The 26,319-nt window shown below is 38.7% G+C and overlaps 2 protein-coding genes across 2 annotated transcripts; both read left to right on the forward strand.

The window, feature by feature from the left end:
• The first annotated feature begins 3,265 nt into the window (after window positions 1–3,265).
• LOC118802483 (Fc receptor-like protein 5) lies at window positions 3,266–6,319 on the forward strand. Its single transcript, XM_036563026.1, has 4 exons — window positions 3,266–3,372; window positions 4,099–4,134; window positions 4,235–4,510; window positions 5,666–6,319. The coding sequence occupies exons 1-4, from the start codon at window positions 3,294–3,296 to the stop codon at window positions 6,064–6,066; spliced, it is 792 nt and encodes a 263-aa protein (XP_036418919.1). The 5' UTR covers window positions 3,266–3,293; the 3' UTR covers window positions 6,067–6,319.
• A 5,730-nt stretch (window positions 6,320–12,049) lies between these two features.
• Window positions 12,050–26,067, forward strand: LOC118802485 (Fc receptor-like protein 5). The gene is made up of 17 exons (XM_036563028.1): window positions 12,050–12,164; window positions 12,891–12,926; window positions 13,049–13,324; window positions 13,470–13,751; window positions 13,887–14,159; window positions 16,247–16,392; window positions 17,247–17,364; window positions 18,721–18,996; window positions 20,380–20,658; window positions 22,103–22,351; window positions 22,461–22,565; window positions 22,720–22,812; window positions 24,118–24,192; window positions 24,339–24,410; window positions 24,760–24,837; window positions 25,723–25,782; window positions 25,959–26,067. The coding sequence occupies exons 1-17, from the start codon at window positions 12,134–12,136 to the stop codon at window positions 25,964–25,966; spliced, it is 2,457 nt and encodes an 818-aa protein (XP_036418921.1). The 5' UTR covers window positions 12,050–12,133; the 3' UTR covers window positions 25,967–26,067.
• Window positions 26,068–26,319: the final 252 nt, after the last annotated feature.

Raw genomic sequence — 26,319 nt, forward strand, 5'->3', positions numbered from 1 at the left:
TCTTTTATTAATAAATCAAATGGAAACGATGTGGCAAGTGAACTGGAAGGCTCTCATTCACTGCTCCTGATTGGAGTACATGAGACGCTGCTGCCACTCATCTGCGATAAAACGCGCAGTTACGGTGAAATAAGATCCAGTGGTAACGGATGTCCACACAGCACGTTACAGCCGCCCTGCCCGCTTTCTTTAGTGATTTTATCACTTCGGTTTTGGTCTCGTTGCAGAGACGGGAGGAGGGGGCGGTCGCTGTGTCAGTCAAATATCTTCGAGACGGGTCGTGTGCAACATAGCGAGAAAGCCCTGTTTCGCAACGACTCCGCAGACTGCAGGTCGCATAGCAACGACGCGTTATTCGCATTCATAAGCAGCGCAGTTGGTTTCCTGGTACGTTAAATCTGCAACAAGAGACTGTCACACACTAAAAAGTGGCGAAGCTGAAGTCAGATTCTTTTTTGAATTCTCCCGTTCCACCTTAAATGGTGCCGCATTTACATTCGGCGCCTCAGTCAGAATTTAAGGTGGAACGGAAAAATTCGAGCAAGAAGCTGGAGAATAAGAAGCGACTATAGCCTCGTAAAACAATCGAACTTTGAGACAATTTACAATAAGCTGCTGTACTTTTGAAGAAAAGTTTTCTGGCGGAGATGGGAGGAAAGCGGCTAAAGCTAAAGCTTAAAGCAGAGCGAAGTAAATCTGCGCTCTCGTTTATATTGTTTAGCCTATACTAGGACATTAACACATACTGAGACATACTGGACATTAAATGTTGTGGCTCCCAAGGTGGTTTGATTTATGTTAAAGGACAAAATGGCTCTTCTGATCATTAGTGTTGTGACTCCTGACCTAACCTGGCTTTAATGCAGAGGGAGCCAGTCGGATTTCTCACTCACCCAGTAGTGTTTTTGTTATGTGCCGCAACAGACTGTCCGGGCGCTGCATTTACCCACTTCCGCCTTTGCGTTCTGTGAACATTACGTTATAAATTAAATATTTACAAAATCGATTTTTGACATTCGTGAATCGATTCAGAATCGTTCACGTCCGCATCGCGATGCATCTAAGAATCGATTTTTTTCCCGCACCCCAAATATTATATATATATATATATATATATATATATATATATATATATATATATATATGGAGTTTACAGTGAAATAGGAGGAGGAAGTATTATGGCCCACATATACAAACCTGATGAGGAGGAACTGGCGCAGCAACTAAAATTTGTTCAAACTGTGGTCTCACAGTAAAAAGACTATGGCTGTCTCAAACCCTAACCGCTACATTTCAAACTGTGAAAATGACACTTCTAGCTTTGATGTTGGAATTTTTACATTTATGGGTTTAATTTTTAAGTAATAATTAAAAAAAAACTGTATTTTAAAAAATCCTGTGCCACATTTTTATGTCACTACCAAAACACAAAGGAGCGATTGCTCTGTCATTGCCTTAGCAGCAGTTTAGTCTCGCTTAGGTTTGGCTAAACTGGTCAGTTCATAGGTTTAAAACATAGCAGAGCATTAATTTAAACATGATTGCTCTGTCAATACAAGCATGAGTCTACCTGATCCATCAGAAAACCTCCACTAAACCAGATGTGCTGTCAAATTGCATCACAATCAGCCCAACTAAAACAAAACACTGCATAATAAAGACGTGTTGCTATATAAAAGCTTTCAAATTTGTTAGTTGACATATTATGATAAGTATAACCTAACACAGCAATGTCAATTATACTTAACACTGGGCCTCACTGTGTACAGGGCTGTGTCTTTTACTTCTATAATGCTACTCATAATTTAAAAGATACAGTGGAGTGCAGCTCAGTGAGTGAGGTGACCCTTGGCAGCAGCACCTGTTGATGCCTCTCTAAAAGGCCCACTTTACTCAAGGAGCTACAATTCAACATTGCTGCACTGAAACGACTTTCTGTGTCTTGAACTGCAAACCAGCTTACAGAGGGCAAACAACTTCATTGTCATTTTGACTTGTTCGGCCTGGCTAGTACACTGTTTTTCTTTAAGAAGGTATCTGGGCATAAGTATGGAATATTAAAATATCTGAGCTGAAAATGCACTTCAATTATAATCATTTTAGCCTTAAATCTCAGAAAACCCATGTCCTTAGCAGGTTTAAGACAAACCTTAGTTGAACTTGGTATACAGCACCATCTGGTGGCAGATGTGGGAATTTTTAAATGACACAGCAATTGAGTTTAGGTTAATGGAGTTTTCAATGGAGTTTAAGAACCCATGTGATTCACTCAGGTTAAAGGTGCCATAGAATGGAAAACTGTATTTATATTTGCGTAGTTGAATAAGGAGAGCTGAGTACATAGAACTGACATACCGTCAACCTCAATCACTGTTGTCTCCTCCTTGCAAAAGAAAGGGTGGTAAAATGGGCCAATTCCAAAATCCTAAACTGTCACATAACAGTCATTAATATTTATGGATGATGAGATGAAATTCTCCTCCAGTATCTCCTGGTACATCGCTCCATTTATGTTTTCTTTAATGATGTGTGGTGCCCTATTGCTGTTCTATTTTCGTTTTGTCTGATGAGAGTACATTGTTCCAGAACTGTTCTGATTTGTCTAAATGCTCATTTATACATTTAGGTGTGCATTTCTGTACTTCTTTCTTTAGCAGATGAGTTTTGGGTGGGGTGGAGGAGGTGGAAATGATAGTGGTGTAGTTTATTGCTTATTGTTCTCTCTAACTGTTGTTCCTACTGCTTTCAGGTCGTTCTATAACTTTTCCAAGTTTCTGCCGGCTTCTGTCTTATATTCCTGATCATTAGTCTGAGAGAAATCTTGCAGGGCACACCTGTCCACGAACTTCCACAAACTTTACAGTTGCATATTATTAAATCAGTTGTACTAACAGAGATGTTTAAGGTCTTTATCAGGGGTCTGTAGCTTTTTCAATTTCAGTCTGATGTAATATGTCATCACTGAGAACTTCTTGGTTTATAATTTTTTTTTATAATGTTTTCAAATACATATTTTTAGTTAATATTTATAAGTATGCTGTCAAAAGACATTATGTGTGTGTGTTTAAATGTGAATGCATATTAAGCAACAAAAACAAAGTAGCAGGAAGGAGCAAGACAGGAAATGAGAAGTTTAACATGCAGACAAAAATATACTCTCTCTCTCTGTCTCTCTGTCTCTCTCTCTCCTCTCTCTCTCTCTCTCTCTGTCTCTGTCTGTCAGTCTGTCTGTCTCTCTCTCTCTCTCTCTCTCTCTCTCTCTGTCTGTCTGTCTCTCTCTCTCTCAGGAAGTTATGAGTGTTGAACACAGCATTCAGTCAGTCAGTCATTACGGGGACAGTATGGAGTTCAGGTCACTCTCTGTGATACTCTGTGAGTAAATGTTCTCTTTATGTCTTCAGCAGAGTGAGAGCTGCTGTATGAAGGTACTAATATTTAATCTGAGTGGCACTAAAACATGTTTGTGGTTAATGTTAAAGTAGAAGTTCTATGTTTTATAGTGTTCTGACTGGTGTGCTCTCTCTGAGCCCACAATTCAGCAGTAATATCTGCTGTTTCATATTTGGCTGATTAGCAGGCGTTCAAGCTCACCTTTACAAATGTGTTTCTTTTCACTGTGATCTTTAAAGCACCATGCACTGCAACTGAAAAGCACTGCTATAGATCAGAGACCAGGCTGTATGTACTTCAAAACTTCATTTGTAATTCATTGTATGTTCAGTATCATCCGTTATACATGATACTACATGATACTTTGACCACCAGAGGACCACATTCAAAAGAGAGAAATTTGGTTATTTTTGATATGGCTAACTTCATCATATAAATGACAAGAATTATGAGAAGCACAGTGGTCTAAAGGAATGTGTAACAGCTTTATGAAAAGGTCATGGTGGAAGATATTATTCAGACGTATTAATGCAATATATTTATTTCACCTGGATTTGTTTTATTTACTAATTCAAATACAGTCTGGTGAAGTGAAACATTATCTTTCACCTTTTATTCTGAATCTGAAATTGTTGCCCATGCAGATTCTATAAGGAAATTAATAATTTCAGTGTTAACCATGTTCTTTGTTTCTCATCTGTTGTTTAGTGTTGATTTCACCCCTCCAAGCTGGGCATGCTCAAGGTGATTTCTATACTGTGTGCTTGTTTGATTTGTGTGGGAGCTGCAATGTTGTCTTGTCGAATTTAAGGTCTGTATAGTGACAGATGTGTGTTTTTTACAGTGGGGTATAAACCCTTTCTAAGTGTGGAGCCTGATTGGTTACAAATATTCACCGGAGAGACCGTCACACTCACATGTACCATTCCAGGATGGAGTGTAAATGACTGGATGTATGACTGGTACCAAAATAACATTCAAATCGACAACCCTGATGAAAACTATTACATCATAAGAGACATAAATGTCCATCAGAGTTCACAATACCACTGTTGTTGTTTTCATAAAAGTGGCCAGGAATTGCTTCGATGTACTGATGAAGTAACTGTCAATGTGATAGGTACATTTCTGGCTCAAATTCCTGTAAAATGTTTTGTTATACATAAGTACAAGGCACGCTTCCACTTTCGAAGCATCTCTAATAACTGTGTAATTACACATTAACAATACATGCAACAACATTGTAAGTACTGTAGGACCAGTTGTAACAGCATATTTGATCTAATATAATAACAAATGTGTGAAAGGGTGAGGGGAGATACTAGAGAGTACTACTCTTATTTCATTGTTAAGTTTTTGATGAAACCAGGTGGTTTTGAAACACCTGGAGGAACGTCGGCCATCGTATCTAGGTAGATGCAGCTAAGTGAGCTATTGGTTCTATTGGTTAAGACTTCAAGATTAATTATATAGGATTATATTGATTTCCAATAGGTGGGGCCAGTATAATGAGGAAATCTGACACCCTAGGCCTTCTGGAACTGCTGATACATTACTGACTGATTATGAGAGGCAGTCTAATCAGTGGGCTGTTAGAAATGGAAACAAACAGCAGCTTTATAGCAGGCCTCTCTACTCAAAGTCACTTAAAGTACAGCATGAATGTGTTTTTAGAGGCTTCAACTGTCTGTGTTTAATCCAGAACTTGCAAAAAAAAATTCATGGGAATCGCCATTAGCTTAATGCCAGCAAAATGCAACAATCCCAAAGGGATGCTAGCAGAAATTAGCATTATGACGTTTTCCATCATGTTTTCACAGAGTATTCAAACTCATAGCCAGAATTGAAGGCTTGACTTTAATAGTCACAGTTCACCATTAGTATTTTCATTTGTATAGACTGCTGTTTAGCCAACAAGACTTTCCTATTTGTAACAGGCAGTGTGCAGTGACCTGCGTTATGAAAGTGCTTGCACTGCATCTGCACAGGCAAAGCCAACTTTACTAATATCTAAGATATTCTTGTGTAATTACAAAAGTAAAAATGGAAGTTGATTCACATGTGTATATAATGTGAATAATATGTACTATTGCAACCTATCTGTAATTGTGGATACATCAGCTGTAGTTGTATACATTGTTAATGTGTAACTACACAGTTTTTAGTGACAATACGAAGTGGGACCCAAAACACTTTATTCATTTACACTGTAATTTCCTAGAGCAGTGTGTGATTGACAGTTTTACAATAATATTTATGTGATGTAATTGTACAGAGAGACCAAAAGCTTCACTGATCCTGGTGCCTACTGGACAGATGTTTACTGGAGAGAAAGTAACTCTCAGATGTGACATACAAGGACACACAGACACTGAGTGGAGCTACAGCTGGTATGAAGATGGTGACAGTAACCGTCCAGTTCATTCTTCTGATAATAAAAAAGAATATTCATTCAGTGTTGTAGAGTCTGACAGTGGTAAATACACCTGTAGAGGAGAGAGGAGGAGTGACTCTCAGAGATCAGAGATCAGTAATGCGGTTACACTGACTGTATCAGGTGAGTGTGTTACTGTTTTTTTCACCCTAACATCCAGTGTAGATAATGAGGCCATCACGGTCAAAGAGACGCTTCATTTCCAACAGCAGAAAAACCTGTGTCTGCATGAACAGCACTGAACTGAAATATCTTGTTAGCATGAGATTATTTTGTGACATTTTCATGTTATTATTTTTGTTTCATTTTTCTTCATTGATTAATTTGTAACAATTTTAGTATCAGAGAGCACCCTTTATTTGTTTAATTTCCAGTCTAAATAGCCATTAAGAATACATAAGAAAGGTGATTTTTAGTGTTTGGAAAAAGCAGAAAATGTACATTGAACAGAATTTTACACAGATGTCTCAGCCAAATTCTCAGTATGTTAGTGAGTCCACCCATTCTACAACCCCATTTTCAAAAAAGTTGGGACACTGTTAAAATTGTAAATAAAAACAAATTGCAATGATGTGCAAATCAATTAAACCCTATATTTCATTTAAAATGCTTCGAAGACAAAACTGAGAAATTTTATTGTTTTTTGAAAAATATATTCCTATTTTGAATTTGATGCCAACAGCGAAAAGGCTTGTAAAGTTGTATGCAAGGGACAAGGCCAAAAACCAGTATTTGCTGGCCATGATCTTTGGACCTTCAGATGGCACTGCATTAAAAACAGATGATAATTCTGCAGTGGTAGTCACTGCATGGACAGGGAAACTTCTGAAAAACCCTGTCTGTGAAAACAATTCATAACTGCATCAACAAATGCTAATTAAAACTCTTAAACGCAAAGAAGAAACCACATATAAACAGGACCCAGAAATGCCACCACCTTCTCTGGGCCTGAGCCCATTTAAAATGGACTGAGGGGAAGTGGAAAAGTGTCCTGTGGTCCAACAAATCAACATGTTATCAGTGCACAGTTCAAAAGCCAGTATTCATGATGGTATCGGGGTGCATTAGTGTACATGGCATGGGTGATCTGTGAAGACACCATTAATGCTGAACCATATATACATGTTTTGGCAAAATATGCTGCCATCCAGATGACGTCTTCTTCAGAGAAGGCCTTGATTTTTTCAGCAAGACAATGTCAAACCACATTCTGCATGTATTACAGCAGCATGACTCCGTATTAAAAGAATCCGGGTGCTAAACTGACCTGGCTGCAGTCCAGACCTGTCACCCACTGAGAACATTTTGTACATTATGAAATTAAAAATATGACAAAGGAGACCCTGAACTGTTGAGCAGCTGAAGTCCTATGCTAAGTAAAAATTGGAAAACGTTTCACTCTTAAAACTACAGCAGTCGGTCACCTCAGTTCCCAAACGCTTATAGAGTGTTGTTAAAAGAAGAGGTGATGAAACACAGTGGTAAACATGCCCCATCCCAACTTTTCTGGAATGTGTTGTTGGCATCAAATTCAAAATTGGGCATATATTTTTCAAAAAACAATAAAATTTCTCAGTTTCAACATTTGATATGTCGTCTTTGTGCTATTGTCAATGAAATATAGGGCTTAAATGTTTTGCACATCATTGAATTTTGTCTTTATTTACATTTTGCACAGCATCCCAACGTTTTTGGAAATGGGGTTGTATTTATTACAGCCTTCATTCTTTTCAGGAGACTTTTCAGGAGATTCTTTTCGTTTTTTTATCTACAGGGATGTTTTTACACACCTCTAAAGTTCAGTCTTAGAAAGTTGGTCGCATTTGGATTCTCTCTATCTAAGTAACCCCAATTATAGGTTTAGACTCATCATTCTTCAAAAACTTATTTCTGTAATGGCTTCTTGACAGCTAAACCAACACAGACCCATGGCATTGAGTTATCTGCTTGATATAAACATCTGCGTATTTTCTCAGATCAGTAGCAAGAGTGGAGCTATTTTAGATGCACATGAAAAAGAAATTTGCAGAGTGTGTTTAGGTAGTTGCTTATATGAATGTTGTATGAAAAGGACACAGCTGTAACTGGCTGGTTTTAAGGTAAGAGGGATGGATAAGTTAACATGGAAGTAAGATGCACAAAAGTAAGGAGTGGACAAATTAAATGCCGACAGCCCAACAGTTTTGAGCTTTTATTATTAAGCGTAAAATACATGATATTAATGTGGATTCTTTTTCATATATGATTATTGAATGCTGATACACATAGGGATAAGCTTTTTAAAGGTTTAAGAAGTTTTGGATTTTACTGCACAATAGCATTTACAAGATGATATATATTCTCTAAATAAGTAATGAATGAAAATGAAAATAAATTGCACATTCAGTATTTAGTGTGGAATAGAATAATATTACATATTTATATATAAACTCCAATAAATGAACATATTAGATGTTTTAATGTGACTGTGTGTGTGTGGTGTGTGTGTGGTGTGTGTGTGTGTGTGCCAGGTGTGTCTAATTCAGGAGCTTCATTCTCAGTGTTCAGTCTGCTCAGTAGTTTAATGGCAGTGTCTCCGTATCTGCTGGTGTCCATCGTTCTGGGGATCAAATGTTGCAGAGCTAGAGGTAAGAACTCTTTCAGTGTGACTATAGATTACACATCATAAAAACACTAAGTATATTATTATAGAGATTGTTATAAATTGATAATCACAACTACATTTTACTTTAAGTGTGATTGGCAGGAGCAGAATTATTAGTTAAAGACCAATATTATATAATGTAACTGTAGTTTACTGTAAATCCCTACCCAGCTAGGCCTGTTACAAGCAGGACATTTAGTTTCATTGTCATATAAATAGTCACTGTTAACAGTTTAATCATATTCTTACAATAAACGTGTCTTCTGCTTTTATTCATTTGACCAGCTTATTACTTTTACAAAGTTTGGTAACACATTACTAGAACCCTGCTACATAACATTAACATAACCCCACCATAAACATGTCTTTTTCAGTAATATAACAGCGTCATGTTACCATTACCTATAACTGTCATGATAGTTGTCATAATGTCTGATGTCATGACACCCTGACTAGAGTACACAGCAAAAATCAACATGTGACATAAGCGATCATGACACCAAATACTATGACATCTGTAATGACAACTGGCACAACACCGTCATATTACCAGACAAAATCTGACAACTAATTGCAGCTTATGGCATCTGCCATGACATGTTAATGGCACAGTTATATCAGTGTTATGTAGCAGAGTTCAAGTGAAGTGTTTGAAGTGTGTGAAAAATATCTCACCACATTTCTTAAATGTGAAGTAAAAAAAAAAAAACAGTAAACAATAAAATGTCATTACAAACTGTAATTATGCCTTTATACCAGCAGAGGACAGTGTAATATTTTTAATCTGTGTTTTTGTTTACTTTTCTTGCGGCTCAGACCGATTAAGATTAAAGTCAGTATGCGGTCACAGAGGAGTAAGAATCTAAAGGACAACCTGAATGTAGAATGACAGCCGTCTGATTTCTTTAAGTGCTTTCAAATGAGATTTAGAAGTTGATCATTATTTAGCTTTAATCATTTTCCAGTAATATTTTAAAGTTGATGTAGGAAGAAATCTGAAAAACGCTTGACGGTATGATGCCAGTATTTCTACAAATTTTATTTAATCTGAGAAAACTTTTTCTTTTGTAAATATTTGTTTCAAAATATTTTGTTTTATATTTTGTTTTTTTTCTTGTAAAAAATATAGATATGTTGTACACAATATGAGTTACATAGGTTTTCTACATTTCTTTGGGCATTTCTGTTACTCATTGTACTCACTGTATTACATTAAATAAAAACATTAATTTAAAATAAAGCAGATACTGTTTTTGATTTTCCGCACATGACAAAATATTGTCTCAATGTGGTTCAAAATAAAGAAAACAGAAAAACTGCACTCGGTATGTTCTAAACAGTCTTTTCATTATTTTGTGGGGATCACCTTGATTTCCAGGCAGTGATTTATAGTCTAGTTTGTGCATTTTGGCTGCTCCTTCAGTTACTCAGCAAGCACTTTGAATGTCTGGTTCCTGTCACCACCACTGTGAACTGCTCTGTAAGTGTTTCTAAAATAGCCCATTTCACATCAAACCACTCTGAACTTTATGTACATTCCTACCATTGATCTATGCAGATTTTTTTTTGTAAAGTCAGTAGAAGTCATATTTTTCAGTGCTCATTAATTTGTGTACAATACATTGTCATCCTTTGTGTTTGTCTTTGTGGGGCTGCCCTGGTGGGAAGTCTAACAATGAGGTGACCTGTGTATTGAAAATGACTATTTTCCCAATATATTTTGTGAGATTTACCCATTTAGTTTTTTTTTCGCCCACAAGTATTACTAGGCAGTCTTAACTTCATATCTGTATCAATATAAATGATTTTAACACTCAAGGCTACCACACATAAAACATCACATTGCACAGCATCCAAAATTTTGAAATCATTGTTTTTAATGAATGTGTGCAATTGATTTCCAGCACTGTTCAACTTTTCATCTTGTATCTTTCAGCTTGAGTTTGTGAAGGATTTTAGTTGGCTGACACCAAATGTGATTGTCACATATTATGCTAAAAGTTTATTGCATAAATTGATATGAAAAGAGTATAAAATAACATGAACTTGCTGTTTGTCTGTGCTTTCACTGCAACACATTTAATGTGGTATGTCTATACAGAGAATGCAACTTTGTTGAGTTAAATAACTAAATTATGTATGACTTATTTATTTGAAAAAGGCAGGTTTGGTGGGTCCCATAAGAAGTAAAGCCAAACTATGATTCAGTTTGCGGTGTCCTTGTGCCTTGTGCTGCCATTTTGTGTTTTCTCTCTATATATGTTGATTTTAGTAGGCTTTGAATAATGCATCTCTCCTACTGCAGTCAAAAACAGTTCATTAAACACTTTTGCTTAAACAGCCTAGATGCAGCACTTTTAAGAAGAGTAAAAGTGACAGTTTCAGCTAATTACAGTCAGGGTTGGATAACATACATACATACATCATCAAAACTGCTTATTCTTCTGGGTTGCGGTGGGGTGCTGGAGCCTATGTCATTGGGCGGAAGGCAGGATACACCCTGGACAGGTTGCCAGTCCATCACAGGGCAGATAGACAGACATACATATACAATCACACACACATTCACACCTAGGGGCAATTCAGCATTTCCAATTGGCCTGACTGCATGTCTTTGGACCGTGGGAGGAAACCCACACAGACACGGGGAGAACATGCAAACTCCACACAGAAAGCACCCCGGTTGCCCGGCCGGGAATCGAACCCAGGCCCTTCTTGCTGTGAGGCGACAGCGCTACCCACTGCGCCACCGTGCCGCCCGTGGGTTGGGTAACAGAGTGCATGTAATTGCGTTATGTAATCAGGACCACAAAACTCTATTTCATTACATTTCATTACAGCAACCCCCCAATCTAAGCAGGATATACAGTGTTACTGCTGTGACTAAATAAAGAGCAGGGTCATGAACATTTTTGCATGTTTTAATTTTAGCATAGGTTCTGCAAAAAGAAATGAGGAGAAGCAGTGGGCCCAGCCACAAAAAAGAGCCAAAAATTCCTACCAGCACTCCTGCCTTCCATTTCAATAGTGTTTTTAACACACATTCACACTCAATATGTCTCATAGGAGAATCCCCATTGCAAATTTAAAGGCTTTTCCATTAATGGATTATCTCAGTAAGAGATCAAATCAGTATAAATATGGACTTCAGGACCGGAAATCAGTGCTATTTGATGCAACATCTGTGCCATCAATTACGTAAAATTTAACGACATTCAATTTGCATTCAAAAGATAGCAGAAAACCTGCCTGCTGATCACTAGCTATTATTTCTAAAGCTTTATTTAAAAAATAGTTTTTAAAACATTTTTCACAGAACGTTAGAGGCAATTCTTCCATTTTCTTTTTATCTTAAGCATCTTAAGTATCGTGCATCAACCAGTTTTTTTTATGATTTATCCTTTCCAAAGAAAATAATCATCTGAACAACAACAGCCAGAAACACGCAAAATATATACATGTATACAATGTATGTACTCAAAGCTTATACACACAGCTGTCCGTAAAGGAAATTTAATTCTCTCTCTCTCTCTCTCTCTCTCTCTCTCTCTCTCTCTCTCTCTCTCTCTCTCTCTCTCTCTCTCTCTCTCTCTCTCTCTCTCTCAGGAAGTGATGAGTGTTGAACACAGAGCATTGTTCAGTCAGTCAGTCATTACGGGGACAGTATGGAGTTCAGGTCACTCTCTGTAATACTCTGTGAGTAAATGTTCTCTTTATGTCTTCAGCAGAGTGAGAGCTGCTGTATGAAGGTACTAATATTTAATCTGAGTGTGTAAGTCATGAGGTTGTGTGTGATGAGGTGATTGTGTGTATTTCAGTCAGCAGTCATAGTGGAACACTTTTCTGTTCTGTATGTTCGGCTTTATTACTGCAACTGTTTCGCAAATGTGTGTGTTTAATGGACTGAACTGCAGTAAATGAGTGTATACAGCGAGTTCTGAGTATGAATAGGAAGACAAGAAAAAACATGCTTGTGATTGCTGAGTCTGACCATGCTGGCTGTTGGTAACATTACTTGAATTAGATTACAAACTGTACCACTAAAGCGATGCATGGAATCAGTGTCAGTGTTAAACAGTGTTGTTTCAGTCCTCTAATGTGCTGTAAAACTGTGGTTTTGGTCTGGTGCGCCAGAACACAGCTATCATGTAGTAGAAATTAGGTCATCAGATAAAATTTCATGTGAACCACATCACACTTTCACACAGTAAACACATTTATATGCATCCTGTTTGTGTAAGAAAAAATATTACTGGTTTTGTTATATTTGGTTTAAAAATGACTCTCAGAAAGTTAAAAGTATCTTTAATTGTCCTTTTATTTTTAGTATGCATGAAATGTGTTGCTTACATGCATTTTTTTGAAGAAACTAACAATTTTAGTGTTAACATCATGTTTCTCCGATTCTCTTTCTTTTTTTAGTGTTGAGTTCACTCGTCCAGACTTTGCATGCTCAAGGTGATTTATACATAGTGCTTATATTGTGTTTATATGGGAGCTAAAAGGTTAATTATGGACTGTCAGACAGAATGTGCTTTCTGTGCAGTAATTTGTGTGTGCTTGTTGTTTGTTTATTATAGTATATTTTAAGCCAGTTCTGACTGTGCAGCCTGATTGGCCACAAATATTCAGTGGAGAGAAAGTCACACTCAGATGTTCCTTTCCAAGACACAGTATGACTGACTGGATATTCTACTGGTACAGAGAGAGCACTGAACTTCACCACTCAGATGAAAACGTTTACATCATAAAACACATCAAAGTGGATCACAGTTCAAAATACTACTGTTATATTTCTGAGAAACAGAGTCAAAGAGACTCTTATTGGAGTAACGCAGTGACTCTCACAGTAACAGGTACATGTCTAATCTTTACACCTGTAACCTGCACTGTAAAATATAATCATTAATAGTAACAGTATTTATTAATAGATCTGGAATTCACAGAGCAGTGTGTGATTTGGCTGGTTTACAGTAATATTTATGTGATGTGATTGTACAGAGAGACCAAAAGCTTCACTGATCCTGGTGCCTACTGGACAGATGTTTACTGGAGAGAAAGTGACTCTCAGATGTGACATACAAGGACACACAGACACTGAGTGGAGCTACAGCTGGTATAAAGATGGTGACAGTAACCGTCCAGTTCATTCCTCTAAAGTGAGAAAAGAATATTCATTCAGTGTTGTAGAGTCTGACAGTGGTAAATACACCTGTAGAGGAGAGAGGAGGAGTGACTCTCAGAGATCAGAGATCAGTGATGCTGTTACACTGACTGTATCAGGTGAGTGTATTAATCTATTATTCACACAAATATTCAGCATCATATCACTACATTCAATGCAGAGATTTAAGCTATATAAGGTCACACTGACTGTAAATATCTGGAAAATTCACTGCTCTCCATCTCTTCTCACAGCTTTACCCAGAGCTACACTGACTGTAGAACCAGACAGTCCTGTGTTCACTGGAGAGTCAGTCACTCTGAAGTGTGAAATAGAGTCTTACAGTAACTGGAGATATCAGTGGTATAAAGGCAGCAGTAGAACTGCAGTCAATCAGTCTCAGACAAACACCTTCACCATCAGATCAGCAGCAGATCAGGATCAGGATCAGTACTGGTGTAGAGGAGAGAGAGATAGCAGACCCTCATCATCACTGTACAGTATCAGAGTGAATCTCTCTGTTGAAGGTGAGTGATTACTGTGGTAAAGCAGTTTGTGATCTCTGCAAAGTCTTGGCAAGTAAAATGATCTAATTTAAAGGCAGTGCTTTTTGACAAGATTACTTGTTTCACAAAGCACGGTGAGTGTTACATTGTTCATTTTCACTCACCTACAAAAGTTAACTTCTTTTAATTTTTGCTACAAATCAAGCACAAAGTTTTTGTGACAATTGTGTTGATGGTTATGATATAAAATCAGGGCTTTTTCACTTGTTTCAAGAAGTAGCCTCCTTTAATAGTGTTTCAAGGACTTTGAGAAGGTACTTCTTTGTAGCACTGAATTTAAGTTACGTACAGTGAGAGTTGAATACATTATTCTGGTTTTCTGTTCTGCCTCATTTGGTAAGCAGATTTAGCTCATGTTGGCTTAAGGTGAGTATAACGTAACAATTTGTGTCACAGATTACTAGAAATATAGTTTTACCGTCAGACCTGGATCCGTATAGATCTAATTTTAATGCCTGTATCTTATGTGCATGGAAACGAAATTTCTGATGCTTATACAACCCCATTTTCAAAAAAGTTTGGATGCTGTGAAAAATGTAAATAAAAACAAAATGCAATGATGTGCAAATCATTTAAACCCTACATTTCATTGAAAATAGTTTAAATACAACATTATAAATGTTGAAAATGAGAAATTGTTTTGTTTTTCGAAAAATATTTTTTGAATTTGATTCCAGCAACACGTTCCAGAAAAGTTGCGACGGGGACAACAAAAGGCTGGTAAAGTTGTGTAATACTAAAAAAACACCTGGTGGTTGATTGGCAAAAGGTCAGTAATGTGATTGGGTATAAAATGACCATCCCAGAGAGGCTGAGTCTTTCAGAATTAAAGATGAGAAGGGGTTCACCACTCTGTGAAAGACTGCATGATCAAATAATGCAACAATCCAAGAATAACATTTCTCAACATAAAATAGCAAAGAACTTTTGCTTTTCATCATCTACGGTACAAAATAACATTAAAAGATTCAGAGAATCTGGAGAAAACTCTGTATGTAAGGGACAAGGCCAAAAACCAGCATTTGCTGGCGTGGTCTTTGCGCCTTCAGGCGGCACTGCATTAAAAACAGACATGATTCTGTAGTGGAAATCACTGCAAGTCAAGTCAAGTCAAGAGGCTTTTATTGTCATTCCATCTATGTACAAGTACACAGTGGAGTGAAATTACGTTCCTCCAGGAGCAACACGGTGCAACAAGGAACAAAAAGTACAAAATTACAAAGTGCGAACGTGCAGACAGTGTGCAAACAAAAATTAAGCTAGAAAACAATACAATAAATACAATAAATTAAACAGACATTAGACACAGTAAACAGACTGGACAGTGTAGCACCGACACAGCACAGATTTCTGGACATGAGGTAGTGGAATAAGGTGCAGACATATTTAACGTGATGTGATCTGTAAGTTACGTCAGATAACATACATATACACAGCAGTTACTGAGGTAGTAAAACAATTACAATTACTGAGGTAGGAAAACAGTTACTGAGGTTGTAAACAGTGTAAACACAGTATTAGCAGCAATGTTCCAGATAGATAGTGCAAGTAGAGCATCAAAAGAGGTGTGCATGAGGGGGGGGGGTGGGTTAGTTCAGTCCTTGTGAGTTTAAAAACCTGATCGCTTGAGGGACAAAGCTGTTGCAGATTCTGGCAGTGATGGCATGGATGCTCCGGTACCTTCTGCCAGACGGCAGCAGTGAAAAAAGTCTGTGTGAGGGATGGATGGGGTTGTTCACGATGCTGGTGGCTTTGCGGATGCAGCGTGTGGTGTAGATGTCCGTGATGGAGGGGAGAGAGACCCCGATAATCTTCTCAGCTGTCCTCACTATGCGCTGTAGGGTCTTGCGGTCGGAGGAGGTGCAATTCCCAAACCAGGTGATGATGCAGCTGCTCAGGATGCTCTCCACAGTCCCCCTGTAGAACATGGTGAGGATGGGAGGAGGGAGATGAACTTTCTTCAGTCTCCATAGGAAGCAGAGGCGCTGCTGGGCTCTCTTGGCTATGGAGTTGGTGTTGAGGGACCAGGTGAGGTTCTCTGTGTGTAGACGCCGAGGAACTTGGTGCTCTGGCTGATTTCCACAGCAGAGCCAGTGATGGTCAGTGGGACATGGTCACCCCGCACTCTTCGGAAGTCAATAACCATCTTCTTAGTTTTGTCTACATTCAGAGACAGGTTGTTGGTTCCGCACCAGTTTGTTAGCCGCTGCACCTCCTCTCTGTGTGCTGACTCATCATTCTTGCTGATCAGACCCACCACAGTCGAGTCATCAGCAAACTTGATGATGTGATTTGAGCTGTACTTTGCAGCACAGTCATGAGTCAGCAGGGTAAACAGCAGCGGACTAAGCACACAGCCCTGAGGGGCACCAGTGCTCAGTATGGTAGTGCTGGAGATGTTATTACCTATCCTGACTAACTGAGGTCTCTCAGTCAGGAAATCCAGGACCCAGTTACAGAGGGAGGCATTCAGGCCCAGCAGGCTCAGTTTTCCAGTCAGCTGCTGAGGGATGATGGTGTTGAAGGCTGAACTGAAGTCTATGAACAGCATTCTGACATAGGTGTCTTTATTGTCAGGTTCTCACGTGCTTCTGGTCTGGTTTGGCACGTCTGATGAGCGGTCTGTATGTTGGAATGAGCATTACAGAGATGTGGTCTGAGTAGCCATAGTGGGGGCAGGGCTCAGCCCTGTACGCGCCGGGGATGTTTCTACACCATTCAGAGTTGATGTAAACACACAGGCCCCCACCTTGAGTCTTACCGCACAGCTCAGCATCTCTATCCGCACGGAAACACAACAGGCCGTCGAGCTGAACGGCTAAGTCCGGAGTTGAGCTCGTCATCCATATCTCCATAAAAAACGAAAACACAGCAGTCTCTGAACTCACGCTGGGTAGCCCGCTGAATCCGGAGGTAGTCCAGTTTATTCTCCAAGGAACAAACGTTTGAGAGAAGAAGCGATGGAACGGCTGGTTGTCTGGGGTTTGCCCCCGCACCCCGCATGCTTGCCTCACTTCCGCCTTCTCGCGCATCGCTTTCGGCCAGCAGGCTCACGCAGCGCCGTGGATCTTAGCAGGCCTAGCTCGCACAGCTCTTCCCGCAGTTCGTTTGGAAGTAGAGATTGAGATTGAGGCTGATTTCTCAGCTGTAGCAGGCTCTGGTGATGGTAGACGCTGGTGCTGGTTGAAGTAGTCATGATATATAGTTTTGGTCAGGTTACACGACAGATAGTAGACAAAAACAGCAAAAAAAGCACCGTTTTGCTGTTCCCGAAGTGGCCACTGCAGCTACCCGCCGCGCCGCCGGGCTCAGAAACACTTCTGAAAACTACTGTTTGTGAAAACAGTTTGTCGCTGCATCCATAAATGCAAATTAAATCTCTCAAACGCAAAGATGAAACCATATATAAACAGGATCCAGAAATTCTGCCACCTTCTCTAGGCCCAAGCTCACTTAAAATGGACTAAAGGGAAGTGCAAAAGTGCCCTGTGGTCCGACGAATCAACATTTAAAATTCTTTTTGGAGATCATGGACACTGTGTCCCTCTGGGTTAAAGACCACTCAGTTTGTTATCAGTGCACAGTTCAAAAGCCAGTATGATAGTATAGGGGTGCATTAGTGCACATGGCATGGGTGACTGGCACATCTGTGAAGGCACCATTAACACTGAACCATATATACATGTTTTGGCAACATATGCTGCCATCCAGACAATGACTTTCTCAGGGAAGGCCTTGTTTATTTCAGCAAGACAATGTCGAACCACATTCTGCATGCAACAGCATGGCTCTGTAAAACTACAGCAGTGTCTCTTCAGTTCCCAAACGCTTACAGTGTGTTGTAAAAGACAAGGTGATGAAACACAATGGTAAACATTACCCCGTCCCAACTCTCGCTAGCACGAAGCAATCTGAATGAAACAACATGCAATGTGCTCCTCAGTATATTGAGCTTCGAACAAGCCGGGATGCCCCTGCGTCAGAGCGATGAGATAGGCGCCGGACAGTTGTCGCGACGTTTAACCTCTGTTTGCAACTTCCGGGTGCATACCCCCGTACCCCTTCATGTGTCTGGAAGAAAACGGAGATGACTTCCAGCGTCGCATGTAATGCAATCGATTACACATACGTCAAGGTATGTAGCGTATTTTTTAGGTTCAGATTGCTTCATCCTAAAGGGAGTTACAGCAGAATATTCGGGGCCTCTTTTGAGTGAATCTCCCAGAAGTATTTTCAATTAAATATAGGGTTTAAATGATTTGCACATCATTGAATTTTGTTTTTATTTACATTTTGCGCAGCATCCCAACTTTTATGGAAATGGGGTTGTATTACCTTTCAGCTTAAATCTTCTTAATAGTTTTACATTATTAAGGATGATTTGAAGAACTAGATATTATTGCTTTTTTCGGGGACCCCATTCTTAGGTTTTTCTAAATATAAGCATCTACAATGTGGGTTTTTTCCCCAGTAAACCCTTTCATTTCATGGACTGAATTATGTGCTTTATTTCCACCAGCAGAAAAACCTAAACCTGAACTCACATCAAGCCATAAAGGAGCTGCACTGATAGGAAATCCAGTGGTTCTGTACTGTAAGCTGGATCAGTCTGCTGGATGGACGTTTTACTGGTCCAAACACACACAGAACCCTGAGAATGAGATCAAGACTGAAACACACTCCTACAGCATCAGCTCAGTTAGTGTCTCTGATGGAGGACAGTACTGGTGCAGAGCTGGGAGAGGAAACCCAGTCTACCACACTCACTACAGTGATGCTCTCTGGATAAGCATTGGTGGTGAGTAAAATAATTTACAGTCTATGAATACTGCAGATAAATAAAAGAATCTCTCTCTCTCTCTCTCTCTCTCAATCTTGACTCAGTACTTTTAGCCTGCTGATTTCTTTCTTTGAGCTTTTGTCTTAGTTAAGCCTTTACATTGGGAGGTTATGTGTGTTGGTGCAAACATTTTACCTGTTGAGATTATTTTTCTCCAATTTTATCCATGCTTTTAATTATGTTTCCTTTTTATGTTTGCTTTCTTGACAATAAACTGGACCACCTCAATGCTAATGTTTGCTTTCTTGACAATAAACTGGACCACCTCAGACAATGGCTAACCTCCCAGCGCAAACTCCAGGACTGCTGCGTTTTTGTTTTTAAGGAAACATTAATGACGATATTCCAAATGCAGACATTCAGCTAGGAGAGCTAACAGTACACTTTGCACACAGGATAGCAGCACTGTCCGGTAAGACCGGTGGTTGTGGCTTGTGTGTTTATACTAATGATGAATGTTGCACAAATGCTGTATGTGTATTAAGTCACTGTGTGGCGCTTGTGGAATTTATGATTGCAAAGAGACCCCCCACCCCACCCTGGTTGCTCAGTCCACATCTCTGTCATGTTAATTCCAGCATAAAAACTTCTGCTCACTCATACCAAACTATTTTTGAAACAGGTGAGAACCTAGTCTGAGGGGGGCAAAAGCACACAGACAGGATACATGTTCAGGGAGACAGCTACATATAATAATTCAACAGATTTGGAGAAATATACAGCATCTTTGACTGAATACACCAGCAAATGCAAAGAAAACCTGGAGTGCTGCCTTCAGGACAGATGAAGGTGGCTCTCAGGTGACTCTCAACACAGCAAGAGACAGCCTGGGCTATCAGAGAGGCAAAGCCCACAGACACAGTCTGTCTGTCTACAGACACTTTCAGGCCACCAAAGACACACAGTTCATGCGGCAGGGAATTTAGGCCATCGCTGACTACAATGTGACATCACATGTCTGTGATGGTGATGCCTCGCTACTAGACGCACTGAGCGATTTTTACATGTGGTTTGCAGCATAGAACAACCAGCCAGAGAGGAAGACCACCCCTTTACAGAGTTGACCTGCGAAAGGCCTCTGGCCCTGATACCCTACCTGGCTGGGTGATCAGGGGATGTGCTGATCAGCTTACTGATGTCCAGACAAACATCTTTAACATTTCTCTGAGCCAGGCGGATGTGTTGGAGTGCTTTAAAATGACTACCATCACCATGCCCCATTATCTGAACCCTATCTGGGATTAGAAACCCCCCCCAACTCTTTTCCATATTAAAAAGTAACCATACATTGTATCTATAACAAGATTATCACACATCTGAGTGGTCATTTCTGTGTCTAAGGTGTCTCTCCTCCAGTCTCTCTGATGGTCAGTCCCAGCAGAACTCAACACTTTATTACTGACTCTCTCTCACTGAGCTGTGAGGGACAGAGTGACTCTACTGGATGGAGAGTGAGACGATACACACACAGTGAGAAGGTGTCAGATTGTTCATCAGGCTGGGGATCAGTTACAGGATCTACATGCAGCATCAACTCCCTCTACACATCCCACACTGGAGTGTACTGGTGTGAGTCTGAATCTGGAGAGAGCAGCAATCCTGTCAACATCACAGTGCACAGTGAGTCTACGTGTAGTGTTTATTCTTGTTAAGAGAAATGCTCCATCATATAATGTACAATACGATGGGCCAGACGTATAAATGTCATCAGTAACAGTGCACCGCCACACAAAATGTGCAGCGTGGTAATTAAGAGCTATTCATAAAGTAACCATGGAGGTGATTAGTGAGCCACTGTCTTTTAACGTGGCAGCATTTTCATTGGTGTCCTGGACAAGAGCCAATCAGAATCAACATGTAAATGATTGACTGCCAAAAGAAACTAAACCAAAGAAATAAAATACCAAGCTTTGCAGAAGCAAGAATACTATTTTAGTATGTACAATTCCATTTCTCTTTTAAATAATTCAAAAATAATAATTTTTATTTAGAAGTATTTTTATTGCAATTAAAAAAATAATCAACATGCTGAAATTCTGATTACTATGGCAAGCAATTTTAGCTTTTATTTCCTATTTTTCCTTTATCACTGGAATCCAATGTACTCTTATGAAAATTCAGTTTTAACTACTACTTATTGAATTCTTGATATCAGGAATTTGATTTGCACATAGGAAAATTGAATTGTCAGTTTTCATGTCATTTCCACATGTGTAAATTGTAAATTTGTAAAATCCATTGTAAACTGAAAAATACTATTAAAAGCTCAAACTACTTGCAATAAAATCAATTCAAACATTAGAATTTCAACATGTTAAATGACTCACTTATTTGGATTCCATTTCCAAACCACCATTCCACACATATGAGGAGGACTGATGCAGGAAGAACTGCGCTGTTTAAATACAGTGCAGGTAAATCTGTCAGTCTGAAATCCTGCTTAAGCAAGTGTTTTTTTCTCTTCTGTTCCCCTACAGCAGCAGTTAGAAGGCTAGCCATGCTGCTCCATTCAAACAAATCAAAATGTGTTTTTTAAATAATCTGGTTAATCAGATAACTGTGTGTGATTGGCTGTATGCTGCACCGTATACCATTTAATCATGATTGGCACCTTACAGGGAAAACTGCCATCAGAGTGGTTCAAATGTTATTTTTTGTGTCATGTTATTAATCACTACCACCATACTTAAATGAAGGAAACACGCAGCCACAGCTTAAATGACACAAGCAGTAAAACACACCAGTACTCGTCATTTATGAATGAATAAACTCCTTCCCGCCACACTATTTACTTTTGATGCCATTGTACATCTGCCACTACATTTTATGATGAACACAACAGCTGTATTGCACTGTTGATTGTTTTTCTCATGGGCTGAATCAGATCTCTTACAGCAGATAAAGCAATATGAGATTTCAGTCACAACATCTGACCTCATTAATAAGGTTACAATCTTTGTTAAGGAAGATCATTCACAGTAACATCAGGTATGGAGCTCATCGAACACTATGTGGTTCTTTACTTTTTCACAACTTCAGCATTTTTATTTACATTTTCTTCCAGATGGTGATGTGATTCTGGACAGTCCTGTTCATCCTGTGACTGAGGGAGATCCTCTGACTCTACACTGTTTATATCGCTTCACAAAGCCCCCAAACCTCACAGCTGAGTTCTATAAGAATGGATCACTCCTCCAGACTCAGACTACAGGAGAGATGACCATCCATACTGTCTCAAAGTCAGATGAAGGTCTCTATCACTGTAAACACCCAGAGAAAGGAGAGTCACCACAGAGCTGGACCTCAGTCAGAGGTGAGAGAACTTTTTTAAATTTAGTTGTTATTAAACCAATCAAGTAATAGGATTAAACATTTTTCGAACATTTTACAAATTGTTTCTGTGAAAATTAATATTTTTTCAGTGTCTACACGATCTGCTGGTCTGGTTGGAGTGGTTGTAGGAGTGAGTTTTGCTGTGTTGTTCATCATCTTACTGATACTGCTGTGGTGCTACAAAACCAAAAAAGGTCTGATAACTCATCCAGACAATTAATGATAATGTATAAATAAAACATGCATAAAACAGAGAGCATTAAACTTGCTTGAACTATTTTACATTATTACATTATTACACTTTTTCTTTTATTTCTGTCTTGATGGTGAATCTGTCTGTCCCTAAAGGAAACAAGCTGAACACCAAGCAGATGTCAGAGCAGAAACAGAGAGAGTCAGGAGCTGAGGACTACCAATCAGGATACTCACCAATGCAGGCTGGTCAGACAATGAGTTAAAGAGTATTTTCCCTATTTTTTACATGAGCTGAAAATGATGTCCTTACTGACGCCGCATGACATTATCAAAATATTAGCATCATGATCACGTTGCTACATATTATGGTTCCAACATATTATTCCAATGTACAAAATAGGTGAGTTTTGTTAGATTACATGAATGAATTGATTCCTCAAAACACACAGAGAAACACTCAGAGAGTAAAAACATTATTGATTAGACAGTTTATTTGCATATTACAGCCTTAGGCTGCATTCAGTGAATGCTTTTTTTAAACTCTTTTCACAGTAATAACTTACTAACTAACTAACTAACTAACTAACTAACCAATTAAATAACTAACTAAATAAATAAACAAATAAATAAATAAAGATTTTTGCATTTTTGGAGGTCCATCAAATCCATTAAATCCAATTTCTTTGCATTTTTATTTTTTTCTTCAAATATTTTGATGGAATATCAAGAAAGTTACAGTTGTGCTGATCGTTTTATCTTGGCATGGCCGTCTTTGCAGAGAGGTGTGAATTGTTTTTACAGCAGGAGTTCCAACCCCTCCCTTTAACCCATCATTGCTCACTAGCATCTCAACACAGAGCCACATTTCACACTCAAACAGCCAACAGACTCACACACAGATGGCCAGCAGTGTGCTAGTTCATTTGATAACAGAGTTACAAGGGAAAAATATTTTATTTGATTGTATTATTTAAAAATATTCAAGTTGATTTCCATTCTGCCTGAAGAATTGCCACTAGGGGGCCTGCAGAAAGAGCACAAAAGAGCAAAAAACATTTGTACAACATGTAGACAGTGATACATAGGAAAGTTTCTTGAGTTCAGATAGTGGTAATCTTTGTGCTGAGTGACAGTGACATAAGTGACAGCCAAAAGTAGCTTGTCCTTGAGAGCTTTTTAGTCGCAATAATCAGTCACAGTTCTCCACTGACATATTCAGGTCTGTGCCTGTAACATTACTCACTGTGCAGTTTAACTGCCGTGCACTGGTGAGTTAAGAGCTCCACAGAGCCTGGCCACACATTATTTTTGGTTGCTCAGAAGAACTGAAGATCACGTTATGTGGTGTGCAGATATCAGTGTATCAGTTTCCAGCAATGTGTTAATGACACATCACCATGACAAGTCAGCGTTGACTGAGGTGACCAGTAGCTCAGCAGTGGGATCATTCAAAAGCTGTGAAGCTAATGTCCGCACAGTGCCTGCACATATTCAATTATGCGGTAAAGCAAAGATGGCACTTACAGTAACTAACACTGTATTCTGTATCAGGTGATGCTGCAGACGAGTCCAATGATGTTGTTTACTCACAGGTGATGATGAAAAACAAGAACTTCAAGAACAAAGGTACAGTTTGATTGGGTATTTGTAATGCTTTAGTATCAGATATACCAAATCAGCAGATCAGGATGTGTCTACCATACATTCAGTCATATATCATATGCTAGGTGTGTGCAATTGTGTTATGGTATCCAATGTTTCTACTATTTCAGGGGAAGATATTCAAGAACAGGATTCACAGACTGAATCCATTTATTCAAATCTACATTCAGGCAAAGCCACAGGTACTCTGCCTCTATTTCTCTATATCAGGGGTTCCCAATCCCAACCCCGCCAACCCAACACTATGCACATTTTTTGCTTCGTCTTATTGACCACACCTGATTCAATTCATTAACTATGTAGTAAGCGCCTAATTGGCTGTGTCAGGTGTGTAGAGTAAGGAAACCACAAAAAAGTGCAGAGCAACTTTTCCTAATCTCAGTCGACTGGATAACATAGAAGATATCACATTTTGAATGACAGCTGTCATAGGATCAGCAGAAAAGAAGTGTGCACTTTGGGATGATTGAAAGTTAGAGGTCAGTGAAGTGGTAACATCTGCATTTTCTTTTGTCTTCTACGCTACTGCAGATGTTGGTGCTGGATCCATGGATATAATTTATGCTGAGGTTGAAGTGAAAATGAAGAAGAACCCAAAGAAACAACATGGTAGAGCAAAATTTAAATGTTTTTCTGATGTACCCACATCAAGAGATACTGTTTCATAGATCCTAGATTCATTAGATGGATTCTAATTTCTAAATCACAAGTTTTATTCAATTTATCAATTGTTTTTGTTAACGCTTTGTCATCTTTCGTAGTGTTTTCTATGGTAACGCTTTCTATTGTAGTTAAAGTAGTATTATTATTTTGGGGGAGTTATAACTAAATAACATTGAAATTCCCAACAAATTCTAGGCATTAACCCTTTAAAATCTCAGGCTTATTACAAATTTAGGCTTATTTCTCAGTAACTACAGGGACTACAGGGCAAACTGGCTGAGCTATTCCTAGATTATAGAAGTGTGTATTTAAATTTTGGGCCTGCCAGTGGGACCTGACCATTTAAGGGGTTAACTGGGTAAGTGTGATGTACAAACTACACAGTACTGTGCAATTATTTTGGGGAAAAAAGTATGATTGCTTTTATGATCGATTATAACATTGGACGAAGTACAAAGAGTTTTACATTGTATATACTTGTGTATTTATTAAGCTTTTAATCTCACTTTGCTTTCATGTTTAAGTTCACCTTTGAATTATTTTTATATATATTTTTGTATTTTAATATGTTCATAATCAATTTTACTTTTCTTCATATTCTCAGTTTGATAGCTGGAAACCGTCAGTCATTTCGGTGTAATTTAGTTTTGATACTCAAAATAATTATCTAGTACTTCGGAGCTCACACATACCTGCTTAATACTTAGAACCGAGGGACTTTAAAAGATTATTATATTTTTTTTAGTCTGGCATTCAAATCAGGAATTCATTGATTTTGATGAGTTGACAATCTTTCTGGAAGCTAATTCTCGGTTTTTGGCCTCTGTTTAGAGAAGACTAGTGTGAATGATGGCATTGTGTACTCAGAGCTGAAGCAGAACACAGACGAAGGTGAGAGCAACAGTACAGCATGACAAAGGTCAAATTTACATCCTCAAAACTGACAAACTGATCCATATTCTGTAAGAAAACAATAATACTAATAATAATAATAATAATAATAATATAAAGTACTTTAGGAATCCTTGTATGCAAAACAAATTTTAAATGAAGATCATCTTTTAAAGGTCCGTGAGGAGTGAACACAAAAGCAGAATTCTTCTGAAGATGTGAGAGAAAGCAACACAGAACCTGGCCATACATGTATTAATGCAACCAGATCACAGAAAGAGTAAGGAGTTGTTTTCGTTCCACTTGTTCTTGGTTTGTCAACAGTGTTATTTGTACCAAAAAATACTATTTACACATTACATGCTATGAGAAAAAGCAGAAGCATAGAAAAATGCATCATTCCTCAAGTCTGGATACAGAGGCTTTTCATTGCTTCATTTCAAGACACTGGACTGGACTCTTGAGTAGTGCAAACAGCTAAGCATTGGTTCTATAGTCAGGAGATCACAAGTTCAGCCCCCAGCTTTTACGTAGTTG

Source organism: Colossoma macropomum, unplaced genomic scaffold (genome assembly GCF_904425465.1).
Source record: "Colossoma macropomum unplaced genomic scaffold, Colossoma_macropomum, whole genome shotgun sequence".
In the NCBI taxonomy this organism is placed as follows: Eukaryota; Metazoa; Chordata; class Actinopteri; order Characiformes; family Serrasalmidae; genus Colossoma; species Colossoma macropomum.

Coding starts and splice junctions, on each gene's coding strand:
- LOC118802485 (XM_036563028.1), top strand. CDS start 12,134: ATGGAGTTCAGGTCACTCTCTGTAATACTCT. Junction 24,193..24,338: donor CAAGAACTTCAAGAACAAAG/GTACAGTTTGAT, acceptor CTACTATTTCAG/GGGAAGATATTCAAGAACAG. Junction 24,411..24,759: donor ACATTCAGGCAAAGCCACAG/GTACTCTGCCTC, acceptor ACGCTACTGCAG/ATGTTGGTGCTGGATCCATG.
- LOC118802483 (XM_036563026.1), top strand. CDS start 3,294: ATGAGTGTTGAACACAGCATTCAGTCAGTCAGTCATTACGGGGACAGT. Junction 3,373..4,098: donor GTCACTCTCTGTGATACTCT/GTGAGTAAATGT, acceptor TCTGTTGTTTAG/TGTTGATTTCACCCCTCCAA. Junction 4,511..5,665: donor AGTAACTGTCAATGTGATAG/GTACATTTCTGG, acceptor GTAATTGTACAG/AGAGACCAAAAGCTTCACTG.